The sequence below is a fragment of the Chiloscyllium plagiosum genome, unplaced genomic scaffold (assembly GCF_037043375.1).
Source record: "Chiloscyllium plagiosum isolate Xiang-an unplaced genomic scaffold, Cpla_swu_hap1 HiC_scaffold_10, whole genome shotgun sequence".
Taxonomy (NCBI): domain Eukaryota; kingdom Metazoa; phylum Chordata; class Chondrichthyes; order Orectolobiformes; family Hemiscylliidae; genus Chiloscyllium; species Chiloscyllium plagiosum.
Window position 1 is genome coordinate 72,273,197 of NW_028270148.1, and position 21,719 is coordinate 72,294,915.

General features: G+C 42.8%; 1 protein-coding gene across 1 annotated transcript in view; it reads left to right on the forward strand.

Moving 5' to 3' along the window:
- The window catches only part of ipcef1 (interaction protein for cytohesin exchange factors 1), a 103,747-nt gene that overhangs the window by 57,667 nt on the left and 24,361 nt on the right, over positions 1 to 21,719 (forward strand). Inside the window, exon 9 of the mRNA XM_087991447.1 lies at positions 9,569 to 9,923. Within this exon, the coding sequence (XP_087847573.1) occupies positions 9,569 to 9,923 (355 nt within the window). The remainder of the gene's footprint in view (positions 1 to 9,568; positions 9,924 to 21,719) is intronic.

Consider the following 21,719-nt stretch of genomic DNA (forward strand, 5'->3'; position numbering starts at 1 on the left):
TGCTAAGACTTGCTTTCCCAAAATGCAGCACCTCGCATTTATCTAAATTAAACTCCATCCTCCGCTCCTCAGCCCATTGGTTCATCTGGTCAAGATCCCGTTGTAATCTGAGGTAACCTTCTTCGCTGTCCACCACACCTCCAATTTTAGTGTCATTTGTAAATTTACTAACAATATCTCTTAAGGTCACACCCAAATCATTTATATAAATGACAAAAAGTAGTGGACCCAGCACCGAACATTCTGGCACTTCACTGGTCACAGGCCTCCAGTCTGACAAATAACCCTCCACTACCACCCTCTTGTCTTCTACCTCTAAGCCAGTTCTGTATCCAAATGGCTAGTCTCCCTGTATTCCATGAGATCTAACCTTGCTCACCAGTCTCCCATGAGGAACCTTGTCGAACACCTTACGGAAGTCCATATAGATCATGGTTACAGCTCTGTCCTCATCAATCCTCTTTGTTACTACTTCAAAATCTCAATCAAGTTTGTGAGACATGATTTCCCACACATAAAGCCACGTTGACTATCCCTGATCAGTCCTTGCCTTTCCAAATACATGCACATTCTTCCCTCAGGATTCCCTCCAACAACTTGCACACCACGGACATCAATCTCACTGGTCTATAGTTCCCTGGCTTGTCCTTACCATCTTTCTTAGAGAGTGACACCATGTTAGCCAACCTCCAGTCTTCTGGCACCTTACCTGTGACTATCGATGATATAAATATCTCAGCAAGAGGCCCAGCAATCACTTCCCTAGCTTCCCACACAGTTCGAGGGTACACCTAATCAGGTCCTGGGGATTTATCCACTTTTATATGTTTCAAGACATCCAACACTTCCTCCTCTGTAATCTGGACATTTTTCAAGGTGTCACCATCTATTTCCCTACATTCTATATCTTCCATATCCTTTTCCACAGTAAACACTGATGCACAATACTCATTTAGTATTTCCCCCATTTCATGTGGGTCCACACAAAGCCTGCCTTGTTGACCTTTGAGGGGCCCTATTCTCTCCTTAATTATCATTTTGTCCTTAATGTATTTATAAAAACCTTTTGGATTCTCCTTAACTCTATTTGCCAAAGCTATCTCATGTTCCCTTTTTGCCCTCCTGATTTCCCTCATAAATATACTCCTCCTGCCTTTATACTCTTCTATGGATTCATTTGATCTATCCTGTCTACACCTGACATATGCTTCCTTCTTTTTCTTAACTGAGGCTTTAACTAAAGCCTCAGTTTTTTTAGTCACCCAGCATTCCCTATACCTACCAGCCTTCCCTTTCACCCTAACAGGAATATACTGTCTCTGGACTCTCGTTATCTCATTTCTGAAGGCTTCCCATTTTCCAACCATCCCTTTACCTGCAAACATCTGCCCCCAATCAGCCTTTGGAAGTTTTTGCCTAATACCGACAAAATTGGCCTTTCTCCAATTTAAAATTTCAACTTTTAGATCTGGTCTATCTTTTTCCATCACTATTTTAAAACTAATAGAATTATGGTCGCTGGCCCCAAAGCGCTCCCCCATTGACCCACCTCAGTCAGGTAACAACAATGACTGCAGATGCTGGAAACCAGATTTTGGATTAGTGGTGCTGGAAGAGCACAGCAGTTCAGGCAGCATCCAAGGAGCAGCAAAATCGACGTTTCGGGCAAAAGCCCTTCATCAGGAATAAAGGCAGAGAGCCTGAAGTGTGGAGAGATAAGCTAGAGGAGGGTGGGGGTGGGGAGAAAGTAGCATGGAGTACAATAGATGAGTGGGGGAGGGGATGAAGGTGATAGGTCAGGGAGGAGGGCAGAGTGGATAGATGGAAAAGAAGATAGGCAGGTAGGACAAGTCATGGGGACAGTGCTGAGCTGGAAGTTTGGAACTAGGGTGAGGTGGGGGAAGGGGAAATGAGGAAACTTTGAAGTCCACATTGATGCCTTGGGGTTGAAGTGTTCCGAGGCGGAAGATGAGGTGTTCTTCTTCCAGGCGTCTGGTGGTGAGGGAGCGGCGGTGACGCCCCTGGTGCTCACCTTCCACCCTACCAACCTTCGCATAAACCAAATCATCCAACGACATTTCCGCCACCTCCAAAAAGACCCCACCACCAGGGATATATTTCCCTCCCCACCCCTTTCCGCCTTCCGCAAAGACCATTCCCTCCGTGACTACCTGGTCAGGTTCACACCCCCTACAACCCACCCTCCCATCCTGGCACCTTCCCCTGCCACCGCAGGAACTGCAAAACCTGCACCCACACCTCCTCCCTCACCTCCATCCAAGGCCCTAAAGGAGCCTTCCACATCCATCAAAGTTTTACCTGCACATCCACTAATATCATTTATTGCATCCGTTCCTTCCGATGCGGTCTCCTCTACATTGGGGAGGCTGGACGCCTCCTAGCAGAGTGCTTTAGGGAACATCTCTGGGACATCCGCACCAATCAACCACACCGCCCTGTGGCCCAACATTTCAATTCCCCCTCCCACTCTTCCGAGGACATGGAGGTCCTGGGCCTCCTTCACCACCGCACCCTCACCACCAGACGCCTGGAAGAAGAACGCCTCATCTTCCGCCTCAGAACACTTCAACCCCAGGGCATCAATGTGGACTTCAACAGTTTCCTCATTTCCCTTCCCCATGACTTGTCCTACCTTCCTATCTTCTTTTCCACCTATCCACTCCGCCCTCCTCCCTGACCTATCACCTTCATCACCTCGCCCACTCACCTATTGTACTCCATGCTACTTTCTCCCCATCCCCACCCTCCTCTAGCTTATCTCTCCACGCTTCAGGCTCTCTGCCTTTATTCCTGATGAAGGGCTTTTTGCCCGAAACGTCGATTTTGCTGCTCCTCGGATGCTGCCTGAATTGCTGTGCTCTTCCAGCACCACTAATCCAAAATCCACCTCAGTCACCTGCCCTGTCTTATTTCCCAAGGGTGGGTCAGGGTTTGCACCTTCTCTAGTCGGTACATCCACATACTGAATCAGAAAATTTTCTTGTATATGCTTAACAAATTCCTCTCCATCTAAACCCTTAACACTACGGCAGTCCCAGCCTATGTTTGGAAAGTTAAAATCCCCTACCATCTATTATTTTTACAAATAATTGAGATCTCCTTACAAATTTGTTTCTCAATTTCCCTCTGACTATTAGGGGGTCTGTAATACAATTCCAATAAAGTGATCATCCCTTTCTTATTTCTCAGTTCCACCCAAATAACTTCCCTGGATGTATTTCTGAGAATATCCTCCCTCAGTACAGCTGTAATGCTATCCCTTATCAAAAGCCTGACTTCCCCTACTCTCTTGCCTCCCTTTCTGTCCTTCCTGTAGCATTTGTATCCTGGAACATTAAGCTGCCAGTCGTGTCCATCCCTGAGCCATGTTTCTGTAATTGCTATAATATCCCAGTCCCATGTTCCTAGCCATGCCCTGAGTTCATCTGCCTTCCCTGTTAGGCCCCTTGCATTGAAATAACTACAGTTTAATTGATCAGTCCTACCTTGTTCTCTGCGTTGTCCCTCCCTGCCCTGACTGTTCCCTGACTGTTTGGCTTGCTTCTTTTCTCAACTTTTAGATTAGATTTTTTTTTAGATTACATTACATTGTGGAAACAGGCCCTTCGGCCCAACAAGTCCACACCGACCAGCCGAAGCGCAACCCACCCATACCCCTACATTTACCCCTTACCTAACACTATTTAGCATGGCCAATTCACCTAACCTGCACATTTTTGGACTGTGGGAGGAAACCGGAGCACCCGGAGGAAACCCACGCAGACACGGGGAGAACGTGCAAACCCCACACAGTCAGTTGACTGAGGCGGGAATTGAACCCGGGTCTCTGGCACTGTGAGGCAGCAGTGCTAACCACTGTGCCACCATGCCGCCCACAAACTGTACCAGCCTCAGACTGATCTCTTTCCTCATTAACTTCCTGGGTCCCACTCCCCATCCCCCACCTTACTAGTTTAAATCCTCCCGAGCAGCTCTAGCAAATCTCCCTTCCAGTATATTAGTCCCCTTCCAATTTGGTGCAATCCGTCCTTCTTGTACATGTCATTTCTATTGCAGAAGAGATTCCATTGATCCAAAAATGTGAATCCTTCTCCTATACACCAGCTCCTTAAGCCATGCATTCATCTGCTCTATGCTCCTATTCCTATCCTCACTAGCATGTAGCACCAGGAGTAATCTAGATATTATTACTCTCGAGGACCTCCGTTTTAAATTCCTGCCTAACTCTTTCTGTCTTCTCCCTTCAGAATCTCAACCTTTTTTCTTCCTATGTCATTGGTTCCAATGCTTACAATAACCTCCTGCTGGTCCCTCGCCCCCTTGAGAATTCTGCAACCTCTCCGAGACATCCTTGATCCTGGCACCAGGGAAGCAACCCACCATTCTGATTTTTCGCTGCTGCCTACAGAAATGTCTGTCTGTGCCTCGGACTAGAGAGCCCCCCTAACACAATCAATCTCTTGGAACCCGATATACCCCTCATTACATTAGAGCCAGTCTCAATACAAGAAACATGGCTATTCATGCTGAGACTGAATCCCCTGAGAATCCATCACTCCCTACATTTTCCAAAACAATGAACTTGTTTGAAATGAGGATAGCCACAGAAGACTCCTGCACTATCTGCCAATCTCTCTTTCTTGGAGTTAACCCATCCATGCGACTGTATCAACAACTTTTCTCCCTTCCTAAGACTGCCAGCTATCACACCCCATTGCTCTTGTAAATTCCTCATTTCCTCTGACTGTCGGTCCAACAATTCCGTTCAATCTGATAGGATTCGCAACCAATGGCATGTATTGCAGATATAATCCTCAGTAACATATAAACTCTCCCTAAACTCCCACATCTGACAAGATTATATCACTCAACCAAGGGACATTTTTGCTTCTTCCAATCTGCAGATCCAGAAAATAGCCCCATCTTATTCCTCTACAAAATACTGCTCCAGGCTAACTTAATAGCTATGGCTTATATTTTAGGTTTAATCAAAAGACATCTCTCAATAAAACATATTATCAAGAAAGAACCCACTCTATTCATTTCTGCAGATTTCCCAAGGCCACACTTCAAACTATTCACTTATCTGTGTCTGTGCTGTGACCGCTCCCAAACAGGTTCCTCCAAGATCAGTAGCGAATTTCACTGTTTGATAATTTTGCCAGATGCGCTCCGATATCCAGCGATATATTAATTCAACAGCAAAGGCAGTAACTGCGCAGGTTCACTGCTCTGTCAGTTAGCAGTGTGGGTTTCTTTCTTTCTTTCTCTCGCTCTCTCTCTCTCTCCCCTGCACTGACCTCTCCATGTGCTGCTTTAGTTTGTTCCTCTCCCATTTAAAAGTGCTGTTGGTTTGACTCTTTTTTTTCTCCAAAGTTCCAAAACAATGCAACAGCATATAAAACAGTAATGCTGCTCCTAGAATTCAAGGAAATCACCTTCAACACCTAAAATATCTCAAATAAGAAGCAGCCTGTTACAGCCAGAAATCTTTCCGGCAATCAGTTGGATTTTCATTTTGTGGAAGTTGTAGAAGCCTTACTGCTATAATTGCTTTAAAGCTTTGCCATTGTCTTTTTTTAAGTTATATTTCTCGGCATTTGTCCAATTTTTGGTAAGACACTATCAATTTGCCTGAAAACAAATGTTAATTACTTCTATTGTCTTTTTGTATTTGAGATTAATGCATGCTATTTGCCCTATCCATGCCTCTCATGATTTATAAACCTGTATAAAGTCACCCCTCAGCCTCCAAAGCTCCACGAAAATAGCCCCAACTTGTTGAACCTCTTCCTATAAGTCAAACTCTCCAACCCTGGTAACATCTGTGTAAGTCTTCTTTGAACCCTTTCAAGCCTTACACCAGAATTGAATGCAGTATTCCAAAAGCAGAATTAATGTCTTGTACAGTTGCAACATGACTTCCCAACTCCTATACTCAATGTACTGATCAATAAAGGCAACATACCAAATGACTTTGTCACTATCCTGTCTAACTGGGACTCCACAGCCAAGGAACTATGTCAGCTACAAATTTAGTAAAGCAAATCCATTAGTGCCTTGTCATAATATCTTCCAAGCTCATTGAGTTTATCTGGAATCTTTTAATGCTCATCTGCTGGAAAAGAGCATGTGAATTATCCTGTAATATTGATCTGTGGTTGTGATGGTTTAAGTGCTATGCTACCAAAAACAATACAGCATGATGGTCATAAAGTTTTTGAGTCATCGAGTCCTACAGCATGGAGACAGGCCCTTTGGCCTGTCTATCCACCCTGAAGCCATTTCCCTGCACTTGGTCATATCATTCTAAACCTTTCCTGTCCATGTATTTGTCCAAATGGTTTTTAAATGTTGTTAATGTACCCGCCTCAAACACTTCCGCTGGCAGCTCATTCCATATGTATACCACTCTCTGTGTAAAAAGGTTGCTGCTCAGGTTCCCTTTTATTCTTTCCCCTCTAACCTTAAACTGATGCCCTCTCGTCCTTGATTTCCCAACCCTAAGTAAAATACTGAGTGCATTTACCCTATCCATGCTTCTCTTGATCATATTCTCTTCAATAATATCCCCGTTGATCTCCCACGCACTAAAGAAAAATGTCCTAGCTTGTCCAATTTCTTCCTACAACTCAGACCCTTGAGTCCTGGCAACATCCTTATAAGACCATAAGACATAGGAGTGGAAGTAAGGCCATTCGGCCCATCGAGTCCACTCCGCCATTCAATCATGGCTGATGCGCATTTCAGCTCCACTTACCAGCGTTCTCCCCGTAGCCCTTAATTCCTCTAGGCAACAAGAATCTATCAATCTCGGCCTTGAAGACATTTAGCGTCCCGGCTTCCACTGCACTCCGTGGCAATGAATTCCACAGGCCCACCACTCTCTGGCTGAAGAAATGTCTCCGCATTTCTGTTCTGAAATGACCCCCTCTAATTCTAAGGCTGTGTCCACGGGTCCTAGTCTCCTCGTTTAACTGAAACAATTTCCTAGCATCCACCTTTTCCAAGCCATGTATTATTTTGTACGTCTCTATTAAGTCTCCCCTTAATCTTCTAAACTCCAACGAATACAATCCCAGTATCCTCAGCCGTTCCTCATATGTTAGACCTGTCATTCCAGGGATCATCCGTGTGAATCTCCGCTGGACACGTTCCAGTGCCAGTATGTCCTTCCTGAGGTGTGGGGACCAAAACTGGACACAGTACTCCAAATGGGGCCTAACCAGAGCTTTATAAAGTCTTAGTAGTACATCTCTGCTTTTATATTCCAACCCTCTTGAGATAAGAGACAACATTGCATTCGCTTTCTTAATCACGGACTCAACCTGCATCCTTGTAAATGTTTTCTGCACTCTTTCCAATTTAATAACATCCTTCCTATAGCAAGGTGACGAAAACTGAACACAATACTCCAAGTGCAGCCTCAACAACTCCAACATACTTCCCAACCTCTAGACTCAATGCCCTGACTGATGAAGGCCAGTGTACCAAAAGCCTTCTTCACTGCCCTGTCTATCTGTGGCTCCACTTTCAGAGAACTGTGCACCTGAATTCCACATTCCCTCTGTTCCGCTACACTCGTAAGGCCCTACCATTCACCATAAAACCCCCACCTTGATTCAACTTTCCAAAATGCACAGCCTCTCACATATCTATATTAAACTCCATTTGTCATTTTTCTGCCCACTTCCCCAGCTGATCAAGGACCTGCTGCAATTTCTGATAACTTTCCTTACTATCCACAATACCTTCTATTTTAGTGTCATCTGCAGACTTACTAACCATGCCTTGCACATTCTCATCCAAATCATTGATATAGAATACAAACAACAATAGGCCCAGCACCGACCCCTGAGGCACTCCACTTGTCATAGGCCTCCAGTCCAACAACATAGTTCCACTATTACTCTCTGCTTCCTATCCAGGCAATTGTGTATCCAATTTGTCCGTTCCCCGGGATTCCATGCAATATAACCTACCATGTGGAACCTTATCAAAGGCCTTACTAAAATTCTTATAGACATCTACCACCCTGCCTTCTCTGGTCACTTTATCAGAGAATTCGAACAAATTTGTGAGGCATGATCTCCCATGCACAAAGCTATGCTGACTATTCTTAATCAAACCCTGTCTTTCCAAATGCATGTATAACTTATCTCTCAGAATCTTCTCAACTAACTTACCTACCACAGATGTTAGGCTTACTGTTCTATAGTTGCCAGGTTTTTTTTGTACCCTTGCTTAAATAAGGGTACAACATTCGCTAGCCTCCAGTCTTCCAGACCTCACCATGTCTAATGATGATGCAAAAATATCAGCCAGGGCCCCCACAATTTCTTCTCTAACTTTCTTGGATAAATCTGGTCAGGACCAGGAGATTTATCCACCTTCACAAGCTGTAATACATCCAACACCTTCTCGACTGTGATATGGGCAGTCTATAGTAATTCATGAACTCTCAGAGAGTCAAGCACAGGCAGAGGTTATTTTACCAAGATCTTGTGATATTGCTAGTTCTACATGTATGAAAAGTATTAGTTGTGTTTTCCCACCAGAGGTGTATTAATTCAGTATTTATGTTGACATTTCCAAACACCTAAAAGGAGGTGCACTCCATACTTTGACACTGTTAGTGTTAGACTGGATAGTATTGTGATTTAGGTATCATCACTCTGCTAATAAATTTATTCTTGTGTGTGATCAAAGACATTCAATCTGTGTGAGGTAGCATTGGGATTGTTATTTGCATTGGACAGAGGTGAGGCAGACAACACTGGATGTTCCTATTCCCCAGGAGCATGAGACACACCATGTAGCCAACATGTGCACAGAGTAACAGTTTTAAGTATTACACCTTCTGTTCCAACTGATCTGAACAAGTTAGAAATCTACATGACATAAATTACTGCAAACTTTATTGAACTTTCACTGTTCTATTCTAGCATTTGGTATTCATTGCACTAAATATGATGAGAAATGTTGAAGGTGCTGAGTCAAAACGCGAGGCACTAGAAAAGCACAGCAGGACAGGCAGCATCTGAGAAGCTGGAGATAATCCCTTCATCAGCTTATGCCCGAAATGTCGACTTTCCTGCTCCTCAGATGCTACCTGACTTGCTGTGCTTTTCCAGTGGCACACTTTTTGACCCTGATCTCCAGCATCTGCAGTCCTTGCTTTCTCCTATGTTGGAGGTGCTGTCTTTCAGAAGGGACATTATTTCTGTAGTTGAGATGGATGTGAAAGATACCACTGCACGATTTAAAAAAGAGAAGGAATTTATTTCTCTTGATCAATGTTCCTCCTTCAGCCAGATTAATTAGTCATTCATCAAACAACCTTTTGTTAGGTGCTACATTTCGTTTAATAATGTTCGTGTGTGTGAAAACTTAGAGATATCTTTGAAAAATATGCAGTTAACTATGGTAGTTATTCATATATGGTAGTTTTCATATATTTCATACATGGAAACTGGCATATATTCTCAAAATCTTACATTGAATGTGATAGAGAATAAATAAAACTTATGCTTTTCTAATCCTGCAGGCACCCTCTATTCCATCACTAACTGTGTCTGGTGAAACATCAAGTGCTTACTCTTCACCAGAAAGCTCCAGGAGATCAATTGCATCTGAAGCTTCATCATCACAATATTCTGATCAGGGGCTTGCCTCTATTAATTCCTTCAGTTCTGATTTTGGGGTTCAGTACTTTACATCTGCTTTGCAGCCCTGTGTGGGATCTTCACAGCAAGAAATATGTGAACCTGCACAATCTGACCAAAAAAGGATTACCACTGGATCACATGAGAACTTGACTGCAGAAACCCCACAGTTCACTCCTACTGGAGAAAATACCAGGACAGCAGAACACTTGACAGCTCTAACCACATCTGTGAGAGGTAAGCATGTGCATTTAAAACAACATATTTTCAAAAGACGTTTCTTCCTTTTTGTAGAGACTAAGAATCTCTTGGCATCCAATGCACCAAGATAGCCTGACTGAGTGAATCTAGAATATGAGTGTTGAAAGGGTGACAATGATTGAGCAATCACTGCTTCCATCGATAATCATGATTTGGAGATTCTGGTGTTGGACTGGGGTGTACAAAGTTAAAAATCACACAACACCAGGTTATAGTCCAACAGGTTTAATTGGAAGCACACTAACTTTCAAAGTGACGCTCCTTCATCAGGTGGTAGTCCCTGATGAAGGAGCGTCGCCCCGAAAGCTAGTGTGCTTCCAATTAATCCATTGATAGATTTTTAATTCATCAGCCTTTCAAGCTGTCTGGGAAGGGTGATTGTAACACTTCTATGACTAAGATCAGTTAAACAAACAAAGAGATAGAATTGTCTTGAAACTTTCCGGTTTCCTTGGTGTATATCATTTAAGTCCACTTTAGACACTTATCCATCTATCAATGATGTGCTCAATTCATATCACCAACATCATTTCAAATGATAGCAGCACAACTGCAATTGGGAGCACAGCATGTGGGAGTTACAATAAAGCTGAAAGTGCTGGAGAAACACAGTAGGGTTTCTGGCAGCATCTGTGGAGAAAGGAACAAAGTAATGCTTTGAATTTGTTATGACTGTTCCTCAGAATTTCCAGAAAAAAGCAACAGGCTCCACAAGCTCCTTGGTACTTGAAAAATGGTACAAGGTTTGAACACAATACTTTGTGTACAGAAAATGGGTCTTTGCATATAAACTTATGTCACTTTGTGCAAGCATAAATGAGCAATAAGCATACTGAAAATTGTTCAGTTGGGGTTCCAAATTATAGAATCACATCTTAGAGTGGAGGTTTTGATCAATTTTGCAAGTGTGGGGTGGTTGGGAACAATCTGCATTCTTCTTTTGTGAACAACTGAAAAAGCGTATTGTTTAATTTGGTCAACAAATCACTGGAATATACAGCATACATAGGACATAGAGGCATTCAGGATGGAAACAGACCGTTCAGTCCAACTCATCCATGCCAACCAGATATACTAAATTAATCTAGTCCCATTTGCCAGCAATTGGCCCATATCCCTCGAGACTGTTCCTATTCATATACCTATCCAGATGCCTTTTAAATGTTGTCAATTGCTCCAGCCTCCACCACTATCTCTGCCAACTCATCCCATACACACACCACCCTCTGCATAAAAAAGTTCCCCATTAGATCCCTTTTAAATATTTCCCCTCTCACTTTAAACATATCCCCTCTAGTTGTGGTCTCCCCACCCTGGGGAAGAGACCTTGTCTATTTACCCTATCCATGTTCCTCATGATTTTATAAACCTCTATAAGGTCACCCCTCAGCCTCTGATGGTCCAGGAAAGAAAGCCCAGACTATTCAGCCTCTCACTATAGCTCAAACCCTTCAACCCTGGCAACATCCTTGTAAATCTTTTCTGAACCCATTCAAGTTTCACAATATCCTTCCCATAGCAGGGATATGGCAGAACTGAATGCAGTATTCCAAAAGTAGCCGAACCAATGTCCTGTACAGTCGCAACATGATCTCCCAACTCCTACACTTAATGTACTGACAATAAAGACAAGCATACTAAATGTTTTCTTTACTATCCGATTTACCTGCAATTCTACTTTCAAGGATCTATGAACCTGTCCAAGGTCTGTTTGTTCAGCAACAGTCCCCATGACCTTGCCATTCAGCGTATAAGTCCTGCCCTGATTTGCCTTTCCAAAATGCAGCACCTCACATTTATCTAAATTAACCTCCTTCTGCCACTCCTCAGCCCATTGATCCATTTGATCAAAATGCCATTGTACTCTGAGTTAACCTTCTTTGCTGTCCACTACGCCTCCCTTTGGTGTCATCCGCAAACTTACTAACTGTACCTTCCATGTTCACATCCAAATCATTTACGTAAATGATGAAAAGCTGTGGACTCAGCTCCAATCCCCCTGTGGCACATCACTGGTCACAGACCTCCAATCTGAAAAGCAAAGCTCCACCACTACCCTCTCTTCTATGGCTAGTTGTCCCTGTATTCTGTGTGATTGAACCTTTATAACCAGTCTACCATGAGGAACCTTGTCGAACGTCTTACTAAAGTCTGTATAGATCACGTCCACTGCTCTGCCCTCATCAATCTTCTTCGTTACTTCTTCAAAAACTCAATTAAGTTAGTGAGACATGATTTCCCACATACAATGCCATGTTGACTATCCCTAATCAGTCCTTGCCTTTCCAAACACATGTAAATCCTGTCCCTCAGGAATCTCTCCCCCAAAATTTGCCCATCAGTGATGTCAAGCTCCCTCGTCTATAGTTTCCTGGCTTTTTCTTACCACCTTCCTTAAATAGTGGCACCACGTTAGCCAACCTCCAGTGTTTCGGCACCTCACCTGTGACTATCGATGATCCTAATATCTGAACAAGGGGCCCAGCAATCACTTCCTTAGGCTCCCACAAAGTTCTAGGGTACACCTGATCAGATCCTGGGGGATTAATCCACTTTTATGCATTTTAAAACATACAGCACATCCTCCTTCATAATATGGATATTTTCCAAGATGTTGCTATTTATTTCCCCACATTCTGTATCTGCCATATCCTTCTCCACGGTAAACACTGATGCAAAATACTCATTTAGTATCTCCCCCATCTGCTGCAGTTCCACACATAGGCTACCTTGCTGATCCTTAAGGGCCCTATTCTCTCCCTAGTTACTCTATTGTCCTTAATGTATTTGTTGAATCCATTTGGGTTCTCTTTAATCCTATTTGCTAAAGCTATCTCATGTCCCCTTTTTGCTGTCCTGATTTCCCTCTTTAGTGTACTGTTACTGCCTTTATACTCCTTGGGATTCACTCAATTCCTGCTGTCTATATCTGACATATGCTTCCTTCTTTTTCTTGACCAAAACCTCAATTTCTCTAATCATCCAGCATTCCTTACACATATCAGCCTTGCCTTTTACCTTAACAGGAACATACTGTCTCTGGACTCTTGTTATCTCATTTTTGAAGGCTTTCCATTTTCCACTCGTCCTCTGCCTCCAATCAACTTTTGAAATTTTTTTTGCCGAATACCATCAAAATTGGCATTCCTCCAATTTAGAACTTTAACTTTTAGATCTGGTCTATCCATTTCCATCACTATTTTAAAAGTAATAGAATTGTGGTCACTGGCCCCAAAGTACTCCCCCACTGACACCTCAGTTACCTGCCCTGCCTTATTTCCCAGGAGTAAGTCAAGTTTTGCACTTTCTCTAGTAGATATACAGAGGAACCTCGATTATCCAGTATCCAATTAACTGAATATTGGACTATCTGGCAAGACCGCAAGGTCCTGATGCTTGACTTAACTATGTTATCCAGCATTCGATTATCCGGAATGCGATTAACCGAATGAAATACTCCCCTCCCATGTTCTTCGGAAAATCAAGATTCCTCTGTATCTACATACTAATCAGAAAATGTTCTTGTACACACTTAACAAATTCATCTCCAAACAAGCCCTTAAAAATATGGCAGTCACAGTCTATGTTTGGAAAGTTAAAATCCCCCAGCATAGCCACCCTATTATTCTTACAGAAAACTGAGATTTCCTTACAAATTTGTTTCTCAATTTCCTGCTGACTATTGGGGGGAGTGGGGGGGGGGGGTCTATAGTCAATAAGGCAATTATCTCTTTCTTATTCCTCAGTTTCATCCAAGTAACCTCCCTTGACATAGGGAGGATATTCCTGGGACTAAGTCCAGCCGTGATGTTATATCTAATCAAAAATGCCATTCCTCCTACTCTCTTACCCCCTACCCCCGTACTTCCTGTAGTACTCCCAGAATATTAAGCTGCCAGTCCTGTCCATCCCTGAGCCATGTTTCTGTATTTGCTGTGCTATCCCAGTCTCATGTTCCTAACCAAGCCCTGAGTTCATCTGCCTTCCCTGTTAGGCCTCGTGTATTGAAATAAATGCAGTTTAATTTATCAGTCCTACCTCATTCTCTGCTTTGCTCCTGCCTGCCCTGACTGTTTAACATGCTCCTTTTCCCACCTGTAGTAGTCTCGGTCTGATCTCTTTCCTCACTAACTCCCTGGGACTCACCCATCCCCCTAACCTTGCTAGTTTAAATCCTCCAAAGCAGCTCCAGCAAATCTCCCTGCCAGTGTATTAGTCCCCTTCCAATTCAGGTGCAATCTGTCCTTCTTATACAAGTCATTCTACCACTGAAGAGATTCCAATGATCCAAAAGTGTGAACCTTTTCCCCTGCACCAGCTCCCCAGCCACACATTCATCTGCACAATCCTCCTATTCCTACCTTCACTAGCTCATAGCACTGGGAGTAATCCAGATACTACTATCCTCAAGGACCTCCTTTTTAAATTCCTGCCTAACTTCCTATATTCTCCCTTCAGAATCTCATCCTTTTTCCTTCCTATGTCATTAGTTCCAATAAATCCAATGATCTCCTGCTGGTCCTACTCCCCTTTGAAAATATTCTGCACTCTCTCTGAGATATCCTTTAACCTGGCACCAGGGAGGCAACACATCATTCTGATTTCTTGCTGTCTGTCTGTCTGTGCCCCTGACTAGAGAGTCCCCATCACAATCGATTGCTTGGAACTAGAAATACCCCTCATTACATTAGAGACAGTCTCGATACCAGAAACCTGGTTGTTTGTGTTTGTGACTCGAGAATCCCCTATAACAGTCAATCACTTGGAACGAGACAAACCGCTCATTACATTAAAGCCAGCCTTGATACCAGAAACCTGGCTGTTTGTGTTTGTGACAAGAGAGTCTGTTATCACAATCAAACGCTTGGAACTTGTCATACCCCTCATTACATTAGAGCCAGTCTCGGTACCAGAATCCTGGCTGTTTGTGCTACATTCCCCTGAGAGGCCATCATCTCCTATATTTTCCAAAACAGCATTCTTGTTTGAGATGGAGATAGCTACAGGAGACATCTGTATGACCTGCCTCCCTCTTCTACCTTTCCTGATGGTAACCCATTTACCTGACTGTATCTTCGGTTTATGTCCCTTCCTATAACTGCCACCCATCACACCCACTAGCTCCTGTAAATTCCTCATTGCCTCTAACTGCCATTCCAACCTATCAATATGATCCAATAGGATTTGCAACCAAACACACTTACTGCAGACATAATCATCATTAACATGGAAACTCTCCCTACTCTCCCACATCTGACAGGGAGAGCACAACACTCTACTAAAGGCTATCTTTGCACCTTAACAGTCTATAGACCCAGCCTTACTGCTCTATGAAACACTGCTCAAGACTAACTTAGTACCTATGTTTTATGTTTTTAAAACTCAATAAAGAGACAGATTTAAACAAAACATATAATCAAAAAGGAACCCATTCAATTCAATATTGTAGATTTACAAAATAAATAGTATTACACTTTAAAAAGCCACTTATCTGCTCCCTGCTGCGAGCTCTCCCACACAGGTTTCTCTAGGGTCAGCTGTGAATTTTGTTAATTTTTCTTAGATGGCTCCAATGTCCAGAGATACTTGAAATCAAATAGCAGAACAATCAGCTGTGTAGATTCACTGCTGAGTTAGGTAACTGTGCAGGTTTATTTGTCTGATTGATTTATTTCCCAAGTAGTCACTGCCTTTGTCTTACTTCTTCCTTTTCAAAGTACCATTGTTTTGATCTGTTTTTTTTCCCAAAGTTCCAAAACAATGTAACAGATTATAAAACAGTATTGACCACTCCTAGAATTCGAGGAAATCAGCTCCAGTACTGATAATATCTCAGAAAAGGAGCAGCTCTTCCAGCCACAACTTTTTTCCCATCCTCCATCTTGGATTACCCAGCATCCTTTTGTGACAATAAAATTCATGCAGAATGTTCCTTGATCATGTGATAGATAGAAAGTTTTCTTGGACTGACAGTAGCTTCCTGTTAGTGGAAAATACCATATACTTAGTCACTGCATAGTCACAGCTAATAGCTACATGATCAACTGATTTAAGGTAACTAATCATGCTTCTCACATATCTCATTTAGTTTGAGTCTCCAATAACTGTAACCATCTTCCTTTGCTCTAGGTATTATTCCTAGGAGAGTAGTCCCTCATCCCCATTGATTTCAATTTTTTGAGGACTCTTTGATACCAAACATGATCAAGAGTCACTGGACTCAAAATTTTAACATTTTTTTTTCCATAGATGCAGCTGCATCCCCTGATTTTCTCCAGAAATTTATGTTTTTGATCAAATACTGCCTCATGTCAAGGGTAGTTGCTCTTATCTCACTCCTTGAGTTTTGTTCTTTTGTCCATGTTTGAACCCAAGGCCATTACGAAGTCTGGTGTCAAATGGACCTGATGAAACTCAAACTGAGCATTCATGAGTAGGTTATTGCGTAGGTGTCAATTGATAGCATTGTAGATGGTCCCTTCCTTTGCTTTGAGTAGAGTAACGGAGCAGTAATTCAATGGTATGGATTATTCCATCTTTCTAAGTGAACAAAACATTAGAAATTTTCTACATTTTCATTGTAAATATACCGAAGCGTCTTGGCAGTAGACCTGTAGCATAAATCTTTATTACTAACAGGACATTGTCAGTGCCCAGATCCATTGCTGCATACAATGCCTTCCACCATTTCTTGAAATCATGTAAAATGAACTAAATTAGCAAAAAACTGTATTGCTGGGTATTTAAGGATGGACTGGGATGGATCATCGATTAGATTCTTCTGACTGAAAATGTTTGCAAATGCTTCATCCTTGTCTTTTGCACTAACAAGCTGGGTTCTGTCATTATTGAGGATTGGGAAATTTGTGAATTCTCCTCCTCCAATGTTTTAAAGAACAGCACTTCAACGCAACACACTTCCAAATCCATTCCATGAAGGAAATCCATATTGCCAAATGTCAAAAGTTGTAAATCAAGAAGAAAAAGAATGTAGAATTAACATGGTTCGGCAGAAAGTTGGGAAAAGTAGAAATGGATTGGTGACATCATATTAAGATACATTTATCATTTTAGACAATGAAAAGTTAAGCATTGAGGGAGACATTAGCTGATTCAGAATAAGCAAAGGAAAACAGAAGGCTGAGGAGAATGTCGGATGAACTTTTGTTAACTATTCACATGCAATGACAAGTAAGAGCTCCGCTCTTCTTCTGAATACCAATGTAGGAAGGAATTCATTGGGATTTATGGAAAACAATCAACAGAGTTCTTTAAGTGAAGAAGAGTAGAGCTTCCCTGTGTTTAGAGTTTAGCAAAATAGTTAGTGTATTTTGATTAGAATTAGATTCATTATGTTACAAATAAAGAGACGTATGGAACCAGAACTTCTGATTGTCCCTAAATCAGAGCAGATAAATTTGTTGGATATTTGAGATTGAACTTGCTGTTAAGTCCCAGTCAGTCAGGGATGTTGGGACTTGCATATGTTTCAATTCTGAATCTCCAGTCTGTGCTGCCTGCAAAGACAATATTCCTATCAGATAATCTACACCTGGTTTTGTTGTATTTTGAGCTTAGAAAATATTGTTATCATGATTAAGAAATTTGAGTAATTTTTCAAAGTGATTGACTCTAATAAACAAATTGAAAGCATGTTGTTCTTAAGAATTCAAAAGAGATTTTAAAGACATTTGTAATATGTGTCTTCTGCTAATCTTTGTAAGTTTGAATAACTGTTGAGCCTACTTTTATGATTGTTCCAGGCATAGTTGTTACACCAATGTGGGAATTACCATAAACGTTTCCATTGAAGTTAGCCGTTGAAGCCGTGAACTATCCCCTAAAAAGAATTTAGTATTGAGAATAAAAATGAATCCCACATGTGGATGTAGATAGTTGCCATCTTTATCCTTCAGCATTTGGGGTCTACTCCGTGTGAGTGTGTCTAAAACTGTTGCACATCTCTGCAACTTTTTCTATATTGCCTGCTAAATCTCATGAATCTTTTATGCAGGCATTGCTCTTAAGGCTGATATTTACTGCCAATCTCTAACTGACCTTAAGAGATGGTGTTAAGCTATTCCTTTGAATCACTATTGCCATTTGGTGAAGGTATTCCAACAGCATTGCAATGTATGAAGTATCAGAATTTTTATCCAGTGACAATAAAACAAAAAGAAAGACTTCCTTTGATATAATGCTTTCCATGATTATAAGATCATAAAAAAAATTGAAGTAGACCATTTAGCCCATCAAGCTTGCTCTACTCTTCAATAGCATTATGGCTGATCTGATTGTGACCATGTCTTGACTTTCCCACCAGTCTTCTCAAAGCACTTTGAAACCAATGAAATACTTTTGAAGTGAGATTGTTGTAATGCACAAATGGTGATAAATTCCAAGTCCAGACGATTGATGACTTTGAACTGAATTTGCATTTGGTGGTTGTCGCAGGTTTGAGATGTACTATCAACATTGTCTTAGCGAGTTGGTTTATATACTTGAAACCCAAGTCTATTTGGACATCCACTGTTTCTAGCAAGTAGCCTGTTCGACCTACATTGAAGCCTCCTGGAAGTCCTTATTACTATATCCTTAATATTCCCCTGTTCACTATTTTAATTACTTTTTCAAAGACATAACCAGTTTTGTCAAGCATGATTAAGTTTTTACAAATCCATGCAGGCTTTCCCTGATCAACTGAAAATTTTTATGTCATTCCAATCTTAATTATAGATTCTACGAAATCCCTCATGACAGATGTTAGCCAAACTGGTCTATAACTCTCAGCTTGTTAGGGAGGAAATTATGGGCCCCCTAGTGAAATATTTGTATCATCTATAACCATGGGTGAGGAGTCAGAGAACTGGAGGATGGCATTATTTAACAAAGGTTGCAAGGAGAAACCTGGGAACTATAGACCTGCGAGTCTAACATTGGTGGTGGGTAAGTTGTTGGGAATGATTCTAAAAAACAGGATTTTCATGCTTTTGGAGAGGCAAGGAATGATTAGGGATAGTCAAAATGGTTTTGTGTGAGGGAAATTGTGTCTCACAAACTTGATTGAGATTTTTGAGGAAGTAACCAGAAATATTGATGAGGGCAGAGCAACAGACAATGTTAACTGGGACTTTAGTAAACCCTTTGATAAGGTTTCACATGGTAGACTAATTAGTAAAGTTGGATTATTTGGGATTCAGGGAGAGCTTGCCAATTAGATACAAAATTGGCTTTACTGTAGGAGACAAAGGGTAATAGTGGAGGGTTGTTTTTCAGACTGGAGGCCTGTGACCAGTGGTGTTCCATCAGCATTAGTACTGGGTCCACTTCTGTTCGTCACTGATAAAGTGATTTGGATGACAATATAGGAGGCATGGTTAGTAAATTTGCAGGTAATACCATGACTTAGATGAAAATGTAGATGGGTGGGTTAGTCAGTTTGCAGACTATACAAACTTTGGTGGGGCTGTGGATAGTGTAGAAGATTGTCAAAGGATACAGCCGGCTATAGATCAGTTGCAGATATGGGCAGAGAAATGGCAGATGGAGTTTAATCCAGGTAAGTGTGAGGTGCAGCACTTTGGGAGGTCAAGTGTTAAGAAAAAGTATACATTTAATGGTAGGACCCTGAACAGCGTTGATATACAGAAGGATCTTGCAGTTCAAGTCCAGAGCTCCCTGAAAGTGGCAATGCAAGTAGACAGGGTGGTAAAGATGGAGTGTTGAAACTTTATTGCTGGAACAGCACAGCAGGTCAGGCAGCATCCAGGGAACAGGAGATTCGACGTTTCGGGCACAGGCCCTTCTTCAGGAATGAGCAGAGAGTGTTCAGCAGGAGAAGATAAAAGGTAGGGAGGAGGGACTTGGAGGAGGGGAGTTGGAAATGTGATAGGTGGAAAGAGGTCAAGGTGAGGGTGATAGGTCGGAGTAGGATGGAGGCGGAGAGGTCAAGAAGAAGACTGCAGGTCAGGAAGGCGGTGCCGGGCTGGAGGGATCCGGCTGAGACAAGGTGGGGGGAGGGGGGATGAAGAAACTGGTGAAGTCCAAGTTCATCCCCTGCGGTTGGAGGGTTCCCAGTCGGAAGATAAGACGCTCCTCCTCCGACCGTCGGGTTGTTGTGGTTTGGCGGTGGATGAGTCCAATGACCTGCATATCCTCGGTGGAGTGGGAGGGGGAGTTGAAATGCTGTGCCACAGGTTGGTTGGGTTGGTTCGTCTGGGTGGCCCAGAGGTGCTCTCTGAATCGCTCCGCAAGTAGGCGGCCTGTCTCCCCAATATAGAGGAGGCCACACCGGCTGCAGCGGATGCAGTAGATGATGTGGGTGGAGGTGCAGGTGAATCTGTGGCAGATATGGAAGTTTCCCTTGGGGCCTTGGAGAGAAGTGAGGGGGGAGGTGTGGGCGCAAGTGTTGCACCTCCTGCGGTTGCAAGGGAAGGTGCCGGGAGTGGAGGTTGGGTCGGTGGGGGGTGTGGATCTGACAAGGGAGTCGCGGAGGGAGTGGTCTCTACGGAAAGCTGATAGGGGTGGGGAGGGAAATATATCCTTGGTGCTGGGGTCTGTTTGGAGGTGGCGGAAGTGACGGCGGATGATGCGCTGTACATGGAGATTGGTGGGGTGGTAGGTGAGGACCAGTGGGGTTCTGTCCTGGTGGCGGTTGGAGGGGCGGGGCTCAAGGGCGGAGGAGCGGGAAGTGGAGGAGATGCGGTGGAGGGCACCGTCGACCACGTCGGGGGGGAAATTGCGGTCCTTGAAGAAGGAGGCCATCTGTGTTGTACGTATTTTGAACTGGTCCTCCTGGGAGCAGATGCGGCGGAGACGAAGGAATTGGGAGAATGGGATGGCGTTTTTACAGGGGGCAGGATGGGAGGAGGTGTAGTCCAGGTAGCTGTGGGAGTCGGTTGGTTTGTAGTAGAAGTGGAGTAAAGATGGAGTGTGGCATGTTTGTCTTTATTATTCGGAGAATTGAGTACAAGGGTCAGGATGTCATTTTGCAGCTTTATAAGACTTTGGTTAGGCCACACTTAGAGTATTGTGTTCAATTCTGGTCAGCACATTACAGGAAGGTTTTGGAGGCTTTAGAGATGATGCAGAAGAGGTTTTCCAGGGTGCTCCCTGAATTCGAGGGCATGAGCTATAAGGAGGGGCTAAAAAAACTTGGGTTGTTTTCTCTGGAATGGCAGAGGCTAAAGGGAGACTTGATAAAGAAGTCTATAGAATTATGAGATAGGGTTGACGGTCACAATCTTTTTCACAGAGTTGAAATGTCTAAAACTAAGGGGCATGCATTTAAAGTGAGAAGGAGAAAGTTCAAAAGAGATGAGGGGCAAGGTTTTTACACAGACAGTGATAAGAGTCTGGAAGATGCTGTCCAAAGTGATGGTGGAGGCAGATATGATAGGGGCATTTAAGGGACTTTTAGATAAGAATATGCAAGGAATGGAGGGATATGGACCAATGGCAGGCAGAAGGAATTAGTTTAATTTGGCATCCTGTTCATCACAACATCATGGGCGGAAGGGCCCATTCATGTGCTGTACAGTTCTATGTTCTATGATGGTATGGTGGACAGTGAAGGTTATAGCATTTTGGTAAAACAAACAAGGGCAGGACTTACACAATTAATGGTAGGGCCTTGGGTAGTGTTGTAGAACAGATACCCCTAAGGTTTCAGGTACATAATTCTTTGAAATTTGCAACCCCAGTAGACAGTGTAGTTAAGAAGGCAATTAGCAAGCTTGCCTTCATTGCTCAGATCTTTGACTAAAGGAGTTG